At 37.7% G+C, this 15229-nt stretch overlaps 1 protein-coding gene across 1 annotated transcript in view; it reads left to right on the top strand.

The window, feature by feature from the left end:
* MALRD1 (MAM and LDL receptor class A domain containing 1) overlaps positions 1–15229 on the top strand; it is a 640413-nt gene that overhangs the window by 141045 nt on the left and 484139 nt on the right. The window contains exons 16-19 of the mRNA XM_054724807.1: positions 8848–9000; positions 9428–9533; positions 10001–10368; positions 13967–14379. Coding sequence (XP_054580782.1) covers positions 8848–9000; positions 9428–9533; positions 10001–10368; positions 13967–14379 — 1040 coding nt within the window. The remainder of the gene's footprint in view (positions 1–8847; positions 9001–9427; positions 9534–10000; positions 10369–13966; positions 14380–15229) is intronic.

Raw genomic sequence — 15229 nt, 5'->3', positions numbered from 1 at the left:
AGCAGGCAAAAAATAAAAATAAAGACTCAGAGATAGGGAGTTAAGTTGCTATTTTAAAAAATATATATATTTTTATTGATTTCAGAGAGGAAGGGAGAGGGAGAGAGAGATAGAAACATCAATAATCATTGATCGGCTGCCTCCTGCATACCCCCCTACTGGGCATCAAGCCCACAACCCGGGCATATACCCTTGACCGGAATCAAACCTGGGACCCTTCATTCCACATGCCGACGATCTATCCACTGAGCCAAACCAGCTAGGGCTCATTTGCTTTTTTTTTTTTTAAACTCATTTCACTACGGTCATGAATCCATTGCCAATATGATCTCCTTCTTATTTTCAACTCTATAAAACAATATTTTAAGTTCCTGAAACACACTATTGTGTTTTGTTGAAGGTAATTCAGCACATTTCAAATTAATTAACTGTAATGTGATTAAAGAAATAATGTGTGGTTAAGAATGTGGGTTCTGGAGACAGATTGCCTGGATTTAAAACAGGGTTCCACCAATTACAGACTAGACATTAGCCAAATGTGCCATTTATAAATTGATTGTGTCGTAGCTCCAAATCCATCTTTCTTTGCCCTGCTCTGAGTGAAGATACTGAGCCGGATTGTGTAAACGTTTCTAACTAGTTCATACAATGTTAGGCTTTGTAAGTAGAGAGCACGGGGTGGATCCACGCGATGCCACAAAGCATAGAGAGTAAGGAACATCTCTCTTTTGGTTCCAATGTACCCTTTTTATTGTTTTGGATGCATTCTGGTGGATAATTTCTTCCTTTGCCTACTGGCTGTAAACCATGTGTGTGTGTGTGTGTGTGTGTGTGTGTGTTTGTCTTCTAATTGGGGCTGTATTTTTTTCACATGTTTTTCTGAAAAATGCTTTTGAGAAGATATTCTTAGGTAAGATTCAACATATTTAAAATTAATTATAAAATTAAAGCCTTCTTAAAATAATGCATGTCTCTTTATTACACAAATTAGTTTTTATTTTACAAAGAAGTGAAAATAAGCTGCTGATTTTTATTTTATATTCTTCTCTATAGGCCTGACTCCATGGAAAAATGTCTGAAATAAACCTATATTTGCTAATTATTTAACAGCTTACATTTTTATTAAGTGTAAATTGGTTAATAAAGAAGTTATTGTGGTGAAAAGATGTTATTTTTTCTTAATAAACTGGATTCTTATTTTCTTCTTCATATTGTCCTCAAATTAAATCTTAGACATTGTTTTCCAGTTAAAAAACACACATAAAACCTCCCTTGACAGAGGTAATTGTAAAATATTGGAAAGGGAAGTTGTTTCTGGTGAAGGCTCATCATTTCTGTTACATAAAACCAAGAAGTGGAGAAAAACGTTCATTCATTCTCATTTATGGAGCCATTGATCACTGAGGGGGAAAAAAGAGAAAAATATTTCTGTAGACAAGTAAAATCTGGTAAATAACCCATGATATTTTTATCAATCTTTGCTGCAGACCGTTAATGCTGTCGGATTGAAGAAAGTCAGTGCAATAGAGATAAAATAATAGATAAGATACTAGAGATTAAAAAATACAGGATTCTTCTTTTTCAGTTAAAAATTCTATTGAAAATATAATCTGAGTATTTAATAAGAATGTCTTTTTCTATGATCACTTAAGATTAAATTTCAATAACATATTATTGTATCTATGGAGAAAGTGGATATTTTCTATGCATTACTTTGAGCACATTTTGGCTTTTCTTTTTCAGTAAGATCATCGTTCTTCTTTACTCTAAAATTATAAATTAGAAGTCTAAGTGTCTTTTTATTGTTGTTTGTAAGCTCATTCTACACCAGTCCTTCTCTTTTCTCTCATATTTACTACTCTTGTTCATTTTGTTTCTGTTTTCAGTTTAGCAAAGTATCTGATGAGAAGTATAAGGAAGTAAAATAATTCTCCCCTATTCAACACCAAGTTTTCTTAGAAAACAGTGTCTTGTTGCCTTGCAGAACTTTACTACTGTTGATACTGAAATTTACATTTTCTTCCACTGTTGATGTAAACCTCTCTCTTTGGAGTATATATAGATTTAAAGATACCTGAAAGACCATATGATAATATAAATACTACCACACCCTTATAAAGCACGTATTTTGTATCTAAAATTGTCTGAGATATACTTATACATATTAACTAATTTATAGTTAGGAAAAGAGAGGCCCAAGGAGAATGAAATTCACGTCCCTTACTATGGTCACATATTTAGTTCAGGGTGGAGGTGAGAGTGCAAAGTGAATCACAGGGTTGATTTTAATTTTGTCACTAAGTTTTCCAGGGTGATTAAATTTATAAGATTCTAAAGTAATGCAGACCTCTTCACACTTATGGGCATTTATAAGAAAGGCTTTAAAAAATAAGTATTTAGTATCTGCTAAAAGTGTAGTGTATACAAAGTGTGCTTCTCCTGTTCGTTGCTCCCGCACCCACAATTGCTGACAACCACAGATATTTTGACTGTCTCCATAGTGTTGCCTTCTCTAGAATGTCATAATTGGAGTAAAATAGTATGTAGCCTTTTCAGTTTGACTCCTTTCACTTAACAATATGCATTTAAGTTTCATCTGTGTCTTTTCATGGCTGATAGCATATCCCTTTTTAGCACTGAATAATATTTCATTGTATGGATGTGCCATCATTTCTTTATCCGCTCGTCTACTGAAGGACCTCTTGGTTGTTTCCAAGTTTTGGCAATAATGAAGAAAGCTTCTATAAGCGCTCATGCATAGCTTTTTTATGGACATATAAAACCTTTTCAACACCTTTGGGTAAATGTTAAGAGGCTCTTCCTGTATATTTTAAGTCTTTTTGCAAGGTCCAAATTATCAGTTCAGACTTCCTCTTTGTCCAGTTTGTGTTTATCCCTTACAAATGAACCTCTGTAAGGATCATCTGAAACCATCAGAAAAGCTATAAGACAGTGAATATGAAATGAGACAAGGTCTGATTCTGGATTTTTTTTTTTTTTTACTCACACGATTCCTTGGCTCCTCCATGCGTAACTCTCCTTTGCCTGAGTGTAAAAGCTCTGAAAATGACAAAGAGAGTGTAGGGTGATGGAACTATTTGTCATCCACCAAATATCCCTAACATCTTTTCCCCAGGGTTATCTACTGAAATTATTTTTACATAACTAATTGATGTCACAAGGGTAATTTTACATAATATAATTGAAAGCTGCTGTAGAGTCACTTGCTTTTCTACTCATAACTATAAAATAGTCATGTTTAATTTTTAGAAATTCTGTGTTGGCATCCTGTTATGAATGTAATAACTTCTAGCCCAAAGCTTGGTACATAATAATCCCTGAGTAAATGGTAATTGCTATTGTGGTAATTCTGATGATGATGATGATTGAGATAGTCATTAATGATGCTCCTGAAACAGTGAAAAATCCTCAAATCTCAATTATTAAAACACACCCAGGATATTGTATTTCTGTCAGAAAAAGATATACATAATTTTCAAAAGCCGTTCTAATGAAGTTTGTTTGATTAATGGCTAACCAGAGGTAATTTCATCTGATTACTGCATATGTGATCACTTGAGGTGGATTTTTAAATGTGTATAGAAATCTAAATATGTAGGAACAAAATATACTACAACATATTTGAAATTTAACAGCATAATCATCTGTTGAAATTACTATTTTTGAAGAGCTTTATGTAAGAGAACTATAAAATTGCTGCTATAGTTCCTAAATTTTACTACCATTTGAATATCCATTTATTTCCACAGCAATATCTCCCTGGATAGCAAATGATAAGGTCCCCTTTCCAAGTAGCTATGTGGATAGATATTATACAATAGCAATATTTAGTTTTCTTTCTGTATTTGTATAACAAGAACTGTTTTGAAGATTGTCTGAAATTGGAAACAAAATCATTTGCTTCCTCAGGGATTGAAATGGCATTCCATACTTTGAAACCTCTGGAATTTATGTACATTTATGGGTTATTGGTATATTTTATAATCACAAATAGAGATGGCCTTTAAAAATGTGAACTTAAATATTCTTAGCACTTATTCTTAACTTGTTATATTTGTCATTTTTCTCACTTCAAGTGGCATTTAAATATGCCTCACCATAGATTTCTAAATTTTACTTGAGAAATTTGTATTGTAAATATAGCAGTAATTTCTTCATTTTGCTTATTTCTAAGTGTCTCTGTATGTATGCTGGCATATCATCATCCCTTGCTTATTAAAGTTTAGGCAACATTTTAAAAATATTTATTTTTAAATATCCATATATTCTAATTGCTTTCATTTTCCATTACCGTTTACATTACATATTACTTTGTATTATTTACAGGTATACACTGTAATGGTTAGACAATCATATAATTTACAAAGTGGTCCCCTCCCATTGACTTTTGATGAAATTTGAAAGTACTCTGCTGGTCATATTTTCAGCTAGGACTTGACAGAAAACAAATATATTTTGGAAATAAGGTATTATATAGAAACTATTAAAATTAGAAAGTATTTGTAATGGTACTATTTACCTCATATTCTCCCTTGAGTAGAATTAACATTTTCAAAATTTATGAGATTAAAAGTGATTTATAATTAGGTTAAATGCCTTTATTGTTTTAAATTTTAAAATCTCATTGAGTGATTTAGTGTATACTTATAGCCCCTAAAACTTACTGATTACTTCCCAAGTTCTTTTACAAGAGAACTTCTAGGTAGTATATCCTTGGATAAGAATTTAGTGTATACTTATAGCCCCTAAAACTTACTGATTACTTCCCAAGTTCTTTTACAAGAGAACTTCTAGGTAGTATATCCTTGGATAAGAATAGCCAGTGAACAAGGATTTCAATGTACCGTAATAATCATCAGTGGGAGTGAGCCTCATTTTGCATTGGGATCTCTACTAATAAGAGAGGAATATGCTAATTGCCCGGAATGCCATCACATAACAGTTGTTCAGGCTGCGTGCACAGCAGGCTCAGGTGGGTGGGGACTTGCGGCAGTGGGGACGGGGGTCGGGGGGGCCGTGGAGGGCGGCCTGTGCTTCCCACATGGAAGCAGCGGCGGCTTGAGCACTCCCGTTGGCCCGCAGGCTCTGCTTGGTGGCGCTCACAGCCGCTGCCACATGCTGTGGTATAAAACACATTGTGTAAGTTAACAGAAGCGCAGACACCACCTCCATGCCACACCCCCACTTTCGTCAGTCCCTGAGGCCTCTGAGGCGCCCTCCCCGAGCTGTTTCCTGCTAGGCCTGTGGGAAGATTCCGCCCTCGGAGCGCGCCTGGCTCCAGAGGAGGCGGGTGGCATCTCAGGCAACATTTGGTGGCCATTATTCTGCCTACCACAGTATGAATCAGAAAGAATAAAGTGAAAAGGGACAACGGCAACAAACATTTAAATCTGGAAGGCGGATGAATGTGGTCCGTGCCTTAGCAGCCCGAGGACATTGCCCCTGAAGTGAACCCTAAGCCAGAAGTGAGAAAAGCGAAGGGGCACAAAACCCCCAACAGCACCCGTGTTAATGAACTAAGTACCCCTGGAAGTGGGAGCAAAGCTGGGGCCAAAAACAGCTGGGTAGCTGCCCCGCCCCCACCCCAACAAAGACAGAAGGTTCATTGTCCTGAGAGGATAAAACAGGGTCTCTGAACCCAGGACACAGCAGGACAACGGGGAGGGGCAGCCCTGTGACCCACCAGTGGCTTATTTGACTGCTCCATCCTGAATGCGGGAAGCCCGCCTCCCATCCCATCACCTGGGGCCCCTCCCCTCTGGCTCCCAGACAGTGAAGTCAGGGCTAAACTCTCCAGACAGGACACTCCAGACTTTATTCCCTTCAATCTCTGACTATATTAACAACAAGTATTTTGTTACTGTTGTTTCATTTCCTGTTTGTTTTCGTTTTCTTCTACCTGCATACTGTTTTCTCCAAGTGGTTTGTTTTTCCCCTGTTTGTATTAGTTCTCTTTCAGAGTCCAACTCACCAAGAAAAGAATACCTAAATAGGTTGGCATCAGAGATTTCCCAACGAAACAGCCCAACCCCAACTCTCTGTATTGAGCCCCTGAGTCAACCAGCCCTCATACACACCCCTACCCCCACCTCGCATAGGGCTACTCAGCAGCTTGCTTTCATAAACCGTTTTTTATATTTTTAAGCAACTATAGGAAAATCCAAAGGTCTTAAGTGGCCAGTATAATGGCTCTTGACAATTGTATAAACCTGGGCAACCCATACCTCCTCAAGATATATCACATTTCCATCTTCCTAGAAAGTTTCGTCATGCCCCAGTCAACACCTCCCCCACCACAGAGGCAACCGCTATGCTATTCAATCTCTTAGACATGAGCAGATAACCAGGGGTCATCAGTATTTGAGAAAAACCTCTAATATAACAAAAACAAACAGAATTTTGAGGAAACAATATGCAGGGGGGGGGGGACTTAAAAACAAAACTATTATTACTATATTCAGACTTAGGAAAATATATGGCACATGTGAAATAAAAATTAGATGCTGTTTTGGGGGGAAAACACTCTGAGAATGAACAAAACAAAACAAAAAAGTTCTTAGACTTAGATAATATCCTAGCAGAAATGCAAACTTATTTAAAAGGGGTCAGCAGCCCTGACTGGTCTGGCTCAGTTGGTTAGGCATCGTACCCTGCACCAGGAGGTTGCCGGATTCCCTGTCAGAGCATATGCCCCGGATGTGGGCCTATTGATGCTTCTTTCTCTCTGTCTTTCTGTCTCTCTCTCTCTCCCATTCCCTTTCTCTCTCTCTCTAAAAATCAATAAACTATTCTTTAAAATAATAAAATAAAATAAAATAAAATAAAATGGGTCAGCAAACTGCAACCTGCAGGCCAAATCCAGCTCCACCTGCTTTTTAAATAAAGTTTTATTGGAACACAGCTACACCCATTTGGGTTTTTTAAAAAATCTTTATTGTTGAGAATATTACAATGTCTCTTTTTTTCCCCTCCATTGCCCCCTCCACCCTGTTCCTGCCCTGCCCCAGGCCTTCACCACCCTATTGTCTGTGTCCATAGGTAATGCATACCTTAATAATAAAAGGCTAATATGCAAATGGTCATTACGCACAATCAGCAGGAGGCTTCACCCCCCACCTGGTGGGGCTTGACAGGGGACGTGAAGCTGTGTCCTGCATCCCCCGCCCGGTGGGGCTTGATGGAGGATGTGAGGCTGCATCCTGTGTTCCCTGCCTGGCAGGGCTTGAGAGGGGTGGGGCTGGCCGGGTCTGGGTCTCATGTGATTTTGTGGCACGTGTGGGTGGGCGGGGACTTGACTCTGGGTCCCGCGGCGTGCCCCAGACTCTGACAGGAGGGAGATTTTCATATACATTTTACTAATTTTCTTTCATCTGACACTTCTATTATAGAGAAAGGGCAAATAGCAATATTAAAATATTTCCTCTAATTAATTCCCTTTTAATGTGCATGAATTTTGTTCACTGAGCCAGTAGTCTACACTAATAAAAGAGAAATATGCAAATTGACTGTCACTTCATGATGCCCACCAGCCAATCAGGAGTGAGTATGCAAATTAACCTGACAAAGATGGTGGCGGCCCCACCCCCCCCCAGCTGCTCCAGGCCTCTGGGCAGCACGCATGCAGGCGCAGAGCGGCCAGGCAGGGTGGGACACCTGCTATGAGGGGGAGGGCAGGGGGCGGGGGGAGCTACAGGAGTGGTGCTCCTGCTGGAGCGAAGGTGGAAGGCCGTGGCCAGAGTGAAGGCCTGGGTCCCGGGTGCCGGAGGAAAACCGGTGCCGGCAGCCAGGGGAAGGAAGGCCTATTGCATGAATCTTTGTGCATCAGGCCTCTAGTATATAATAACAGCTGAACATCCACACTAAGCAAATTTAGATTATGCCTTTTTGCTTTATCCTTTTTTCAATCTAATGATATTTAACAGTTATTGTCAACAGTTGCAGAAGGAATATTAGACTAGGAGTCAGAATATTTGGATTTCAATCCCTCTCTCCAACTTCCTGATTATATGACTTTGGTTAAGTTAATAACTTCCCTAAACCTCCCTTTCTTCCTCTTAATAATAATAATCGTCATCACCATCATCATAGTAATAATACTAATACTTCCCCCATATGGCTGATGTGAAAGTTAGATCTATATAAAGCATTCAGTAGTTCAGGATCTATTACATAGGGTATTCACTGAACATTAGCTATAATACTATACTGCTATTATTATAACTTCCCTTTCTTTCCTCTTCTTCCTCTTCTCTTCTTCCTGGAAGTTAACTTATTCTTCTGCATATTTACCTGAAAACTGTATAAAATTATTTTGCCCTGCACAAATTAAGCAATGTATATAATGCTTTAGGAAATATTAAGTTCTATAAAATCCAGAGGTGAACATTAATTAAATGCAATGGATCTACATTTTTCAGTTACTAAATATTTTTAGAAGTAGCTGCTCTCATGGTTTAGTGAAAATACTCTATAGGAATAATTCAGCCTTCCATATGATGTAATAGCAGCAGATAAACTAACATGAGTATCAGAATAAATTAGGCAGACTTTGGCAATTCTATTAACAATATGGCTGAATGATGCTGCTGCTTAGAATATTTGGGAAAAATTGAATTTTTAAAATTGATAATTCTACCTTATCAATTTCCAGTATGATAAGCACAACTCCAGGGTTTTTTCAGGTCAAAAGAGATCCTTTTTCTCATAAAGTATGTTCTTTGATATACTTAGAGAAGCCTAACAAGGTGATTTCCATTGAACTCTACCCTTTGTAAGTGTGCGAGCACTTTTGAGAGCCAACCTAAAAGCCACATCTTTGTTCTTCAGTTTCCAAATGTGACTTTGAAGCAAATAGCTGTGGTTGGTTTGAAGCAATTAGCGGTGACCATTTTGACTGGATATGGAGCTCCAGAAGTAACCTTTCTGCTGATTTTGAGCAACAGGCCCCTCCCTATGATCATACTCACAATACTGCTCAAGGTAAGAAATAAGCAAAGGCTCTTGGGAATGACCTCAGTTCCCCTTTGGTCAGGTCAGAGAAGAGAAAGAGAAGCAGATCACATTCTCTGTGACCAGGACAAATAGGGCATTTGAGCATTATCAGTTGCACTCATGTTGTCTGCATGGGATTATTCCTTTATGGATGGTGGGGTAGAGCATAGATATATTTTTTGGCTGAGTTAACTTAAATTACCAATTGTTTTGGCATCATTTAGACCTTGATATAGATCATAGTTTAATATTTATAAGAGCAAATTTGACTAACAATCACTTTCATTGATTTTTAATTGTTGTATGGTCTTAATTTTAGTTGGACATGGAACTTATTTAGTGTAGGGCTAAGCAACAAATGTCTCACTTTGTAGTCTAATAGGCTAACGTATGACTTGTTTTTGTTTACCAATAGGGCATTTTATGTTCGTTCTGAAGAAAAGCAGCAGCTTGGCACAAGTTGCTAAACTCCAGAGTCCAACTATCAACCAGACAGGAACAGGATGCACACTTTCTTTCTGGTAAATATTATAAACAATGGTCAGTTACCCTAGCAGTGCCTTGCTTGCAGGCATACTCCTGCATTTAGTAGATATTACGATTTGCCCTTGGTTTTGCTTTAAAAATCGCTATTGCATTAGCTCCACATAATTAGCAATTTACTTAAGAGCTCATTATCAGTGTTTGTTGTGTTCTTTCTTAAGATGAAAGGGCCTTTTTCCCTTCAGCAGTATATTATAACTTAATCAACACTGATTCTCTTTTCTGTTCTGGACTAAACTCCTTGAGAAATGCTCGTAGGGTCCTGAGAGTCAGAGTATGCACCTTAGCAGATAAGTTTTGTAAAGGTGCAGCCACAATTGCTGCAAGAAACAAAGGCCTCCATTAAAATGACTAATTATTTATTGTTGACTGAGTGAGTGTAAAAGTTAAATATATAGTCTATCCCTGTAAATCATATCCATTTCTTTTGTTTACTCTTTTCCAGGTTTTATAACTATGGCCTGTCAGTGGGAGCAGCTGTGCTCCAGCTACACGTGGAAAATTCCAATGACTCCACAGTGCTCTGGAGAGTCTTATATAACCAGGGCAACCAGTGGTCACAGGCAACTATTCAGCTTGGGCGCCTCACTCACCCCTTCCATCTGACCCTAGAAAAAGTCAGCCTTGGCATTTATGATGGGGTCTCAGCTATTGATGACATCAGTTTTGAAAACTGTACCCTTCCCCTCCCTGCGGAGAGCTGTGAAGGGCCAGATCATTTCTGGTGTGGACACACTAAGGCTTGCATACACAAGCTTCGGTTATGTGATCTGGTGGATGATTGTGGTGATCATACTGATGAGGCTGACTGTGGTAGGTATATTTTTGTCCCTCTCCCACATTTGATAGTGGTGATCTTACTTAAATTTACTGTTCTTTAGCCAATCAAGCCAAAGACACTAAACATCATTCCAGGGTCGATGAATGTTTTGTGTGATTTAATTAATCAGTCAGTCAAAGCCATCTATATTTATTATGTAGATTTAGAAACTAAATACTAGTGATACAATGTTAAATACAACTATACAGCATCCTTGCCCTCTTGGAGCTTAAAGCCTAGGTGAGGAGAGATATTATTCAAATATTTAATAAATAAATATAAAATGGAAGTTTTGACAAGATTTACAAATAGGGGTGATGTGACTATATGGAATAGCGGCATTGGACTTCCTAGAGTGATTACTTAGCTGAGATCTGAAAAGTAATAAGTCAAAGCATGAAAAAGTCCCCATATGTCACCTCATGGCAGAGGAAGATAGCTAAAGTGTGGCTTGTGCAAGGAGAAAGAAGGAAGAGGGCGCAAGGTACGGAGAGAGGTGTAAAGGGCAGCCAGATTTGCAGGTCTTTTTAGTCCATGTTAAGGAAGTTCTTCCTTATTTGAAGGTTTTTAAGAAGAAAGCTAATATAATAAAATGGGCATATTTGAAAATGTCACTATGGATATGGTGTGTTATAAATGGATTAGAGAAGACTGTATTTAGGCGATCCATTAGGAAGCCATGGCGGTAGTCAGCAGGAGAGGAGTTGGCAGCTTGTCACAGTGATAAGGATGGAGATGGAGGGACTAAAGTTTTGGGAAATATTTAGGAGGGACACTTGGTGAGGTTTTGGCTATAGGGAGCACAGGGTAAGGTGTCAAAGATAAGTCTGAGTTTATGGTTCAAATTACCAAAAAATTTGTGTGTCTGATGATTGTGTAGCTCTTGAAACTTCATAAGCTTAGCTCCAGAGAGTACCTAATCCACTTGGTCCTGAATATGAATCAGAAACTAATAGTTGTGGTTTTATCTTTTAATTACAAAAATCTATCAGGAGAAAAATTGTATCTTTCATTTTGGAGAAATAGCAACAATACTTAATATTTCAACTATGTGTCTATTAAGTTGGGAGGCCAATTATAAACCAAAGAAAAGCCATAAAATGCTGGGCACATCGTAATAAACATTACATTAAGAAATTTGCATATAAATCATAGAGAGTTTTGCATATGTTTGATCTTTGACATTGTCAGAAATTTCAGTACACAACTAATGTTTGAGTGGATATAAACAAAATCAATGATTTTAACAATGGCTATTATAAGAAGTGTTGCTTGTCCTACATCTAATTTATTTTTTGCAAATTCAAAAAGCCTTTTTATCTTTTTCAAGCTTTCCAAATTCTACTCTTTAAAAATTTTTGCCCTGGCCGGGTGGCTCAGATTAGAGCATCATCCTGTATGGTTCACCAAAATGTTGTGGGTTCGATTTATGGTCAGGGCACATACCTAGGTTGTGGGTTTGAGTCCCAGTCCAGATGCATATGAAAGGCTACCAATCAATTGTTCTCTCTCTCTCTCTCTCTCTCTCTCTCATCTCTCTCTCTCAAAAATCAACAAGGACATATCCTTGGGTGAAGATTTAAAAAAAATGTGTTCTCTATCTCAAAGTAAGCAAATTATCCTCAAACTTGTCAGTATTAACTTCATAAAATATCAATATACTTCTTGTGACTAAATATTAATGACAGAAAACAGTAGTTATTAACTTCATAAAATATCAATATATTTCTTGTGACTAAATATTAATGACAGAAAATAGTAGTGTCATTAGACTGTCAGTTGCTCTCTCAGCAGTCCATCTAGACATATTACTGTACTACATAGAATACATTAGCCATTCTAAATCCTCACTGTATTTCCTGAAGTATGTTTAGGGTCATGGTCTTTTTTAAGGGCCGAGCTACACATATTCCCTTTTGAAATGAAGACTGAGCATGTAGTCAGTATGAAGACAGGCAACATACAAATCTGTTGGCTTTCTGTCAAAACACTCAGCAGCTTGACATTCTCCTTCCGCTCTACAGCCAAAGACTGACACCTGGAAAGTACACCATCGGTCCCCGGTTCACGTCACAGCTGGGCCTGATTAGTCACAAGTGAGGAAATATCAAATGAAAGCTCTTCTTCCATTTGATATTTATTCACTTGGCTCCCTTCATTAGGTCTAAGCCCTGTTCTCTAGTTTTCAGATACAGATGATTTGTTCTTGCCTGGCTGCATTTATTCACATATGCTTTTATTTATTGTTTGAGTATTTGTTCACCTTTGATGCCAAGTACAGTTGAATAAAGGACAGCTGACATTTATTTTTTAAAAATATTAGATTATGTAAATGAAGCTAAAATGTGGAACTAGTCATTAATTCTAATTCCAAATAATGTCAAATGTACATTCTGTCCCATTTATTCTAAAGAAATACTTGGTGTTGACACAATTTTCACATCTTGAAAAATAAATATATTCCGATGTTATCCTAGAAATGTAGGTATTTATTTGATAAGGGGCTAGTGCTTCATAAGTGCTTTGAATTCTAGTGACTGAGGGCATTAGAAGTTTCAAAGCTCCAGTTTAAAGGAGCTACAATCCAGTAAGTAGAAAAGATGACCACTGAGGAGACATAGCTAAGAATGAGTAAGACACAGGGCGTAACACTTGGCATAGATAGAGATGGGGAAAGGGGTGGAATGCTTAGGGCACATTGGGAAGGACAAACAGGAAGTTCATTTAATTTGGGAAATGTGAAGCTTGAAAGATAAGAGGCGTGTAGATTTCAGTTTAGGTTAAATGAGTATATATTCAAGGATTTTGATTGGAGCAGGAAAAGGATAAACTGTCATTAAAGAATGGTCATTCTGGCCCAGGGATGGAAGGGACACTTGGAACGGGGGCAGGGTGAAGCCCAAGAGAAGTTTCTCAGAGTGAGGTCTGGAAAATATCTGCTCCGTATCATCTTGGGTACTTGTTAAAAACACGGATTCCTGGGCTTCACCCTGTCTCTAACAAACTAGTACTTGGATAGGCTTTACTATGTAAGCAGTTTTACCTTATACCACAGAGGACTCCAAAAGATTGACATCTATTAAAATATGACTCTTCAGCTCTGCATGTTAGAATCATCAAGGGAGCTGATGAGGTATCCTGATGATTGGCTCTATCATTTAGCCCAAATATATCAACATTTTTGGAGATGAATTCTGGATTTTGTGTTTTCTGTTTTTTTTTTTTTTTAATGCTCACTGGATTGAAACATTCAGCTAAAATTGAAATCCACTGAGCCAGAAGTTTGTTGTGTTGTGAGCCAGCTGTTGAGTTGTGATCATTTGCCTAGAGTTATAGTAATAGAAATGGGGAAGGGATGGGCATAAATGGCATATGGAAAATAATGACCAAAATAATTCCACTTTCAGCCCATAAAATAGTATTACTTGATGTGTTATCTAGAATTTGTTCACTCTTTTTAAAACTTTACTGTTGCAGTTTTTTTTTAGATTAAAATTGCTTACTTTGGCAGGATTAAAATATCAGCTAGTATTATTAATCAGTTATTTTTATCTTTAATTATCTTTTGCTATTATTTACTGCCAATTTCAGCACCTGAACTACAATGTAACTTTGAAAATGGAATTTGTAATTGGGAACAAGATACAGAAGATGATTTTGACTGGACCAGGAACCAGGGTCCAACATCAACACTTAATACAGGGCCAATGAAGGATAATACCTTGGGCACAGCTAAAGGACACTATCTCTACATAGAATCTTCGGAGCCACAGGTTTTCCAAAACACAGCTGCTTTACTCAGCCCGATCCTCAGTGCCACCGGTGCAGAAAGCTGCACCTTCCGCTTCTATTACCACATGTTCGGGAAGCACATTTACAGGCTGGCCGTCTACCAGCGAATCTGGAGTAACACAAGGGGGAAGCTGCTGTGGCAGATATTTGGGAATCAAGGCAACCGGTGGATAAGGAAACACCTCGACATTTCCAGCAGGCAGCCTTTTCAGGTATGGATAATGGCGTTTACAATGTGTACTGGAAATGCATCATAATGTCTAAGGAATATGACAGGTTGCTATATTTTTTTTTAATTTAAAGCAAGTGGAATTTGATCAGAGTTACTTTGATACGCATTTATCATTTAATTAAGGCTGTCCCAAAGCTTGTTAAGTTGTGTTTCTCCTTGACTACCCCCAATAATGTTTGATTAAAATCTGTGAAGATGGACACATGGCATTGGAAACAGCTGCAGGGTCCTTCGATTTTAAGTAATTGTTGTGCTGAAAAAATCTGGAGGGAAAAAAGAGTTTGGCACCACCTCTGGTATTCTGTAAAAAGCTCAGACTCTTAATTATGATATGTTGAATAGTTCATCTAAATATTTCACATTTTTATAGGTAGGCATTGGAAATCCAGGAAGAGTGCATGCTTTGTTGGAAAATCACACAGCTACTCTGGGGCAGAGCTAGAGTTTGAGTCTAGGTCTCCTTACTCCTGGTGAAATATTCTTTACTCTAATTCTCACCTGCCTTCTCCTAAAAGTCAAATTTACAACATCAAGTTCAAATACTTATGTGACTTTTACTTACATATACTATTTGATCTCTCAGCAATTTCCTGAAATGGGTAAGTTAGAGATCTCTTTTGTGAGTTTTATAGATATGAAGAAATAACTTAGGAAAAATGTGGCTAATTTTCAAAATATATGAATTCTGTAAAACTGTACCTATTTTCCCCACACTTTTTCTAAATATGTTTTAGAGGGCATTTCCCAATTTTCATGGTGCAGAAAAGACTATAAAATAACAGCATTCTGAAAGAGAATAATGGCATTTAGATACTGTAATTTCTGGAGAT

Source organism: Eptesicus fuscus, chromosome 2, assembly GCF_027574615.1.
Source record: "Eptesicus fuscus isolate TK198812 chromosome 2, DD_ASM_mEF_20220401, whole genome shotgun sequence".
Lineage (NCBI taxonomy): Eukaryota > Metazoa > Chordata > Mammalia > Chiroptera > Vespertilionidae > Eptesicus > Eptesicus fuscus.
The sequence above is the reverse complement of the archived record's forward strand: the minus strand, read 5'-3'. Positions and strand labels throughout refer to the sequence as shown.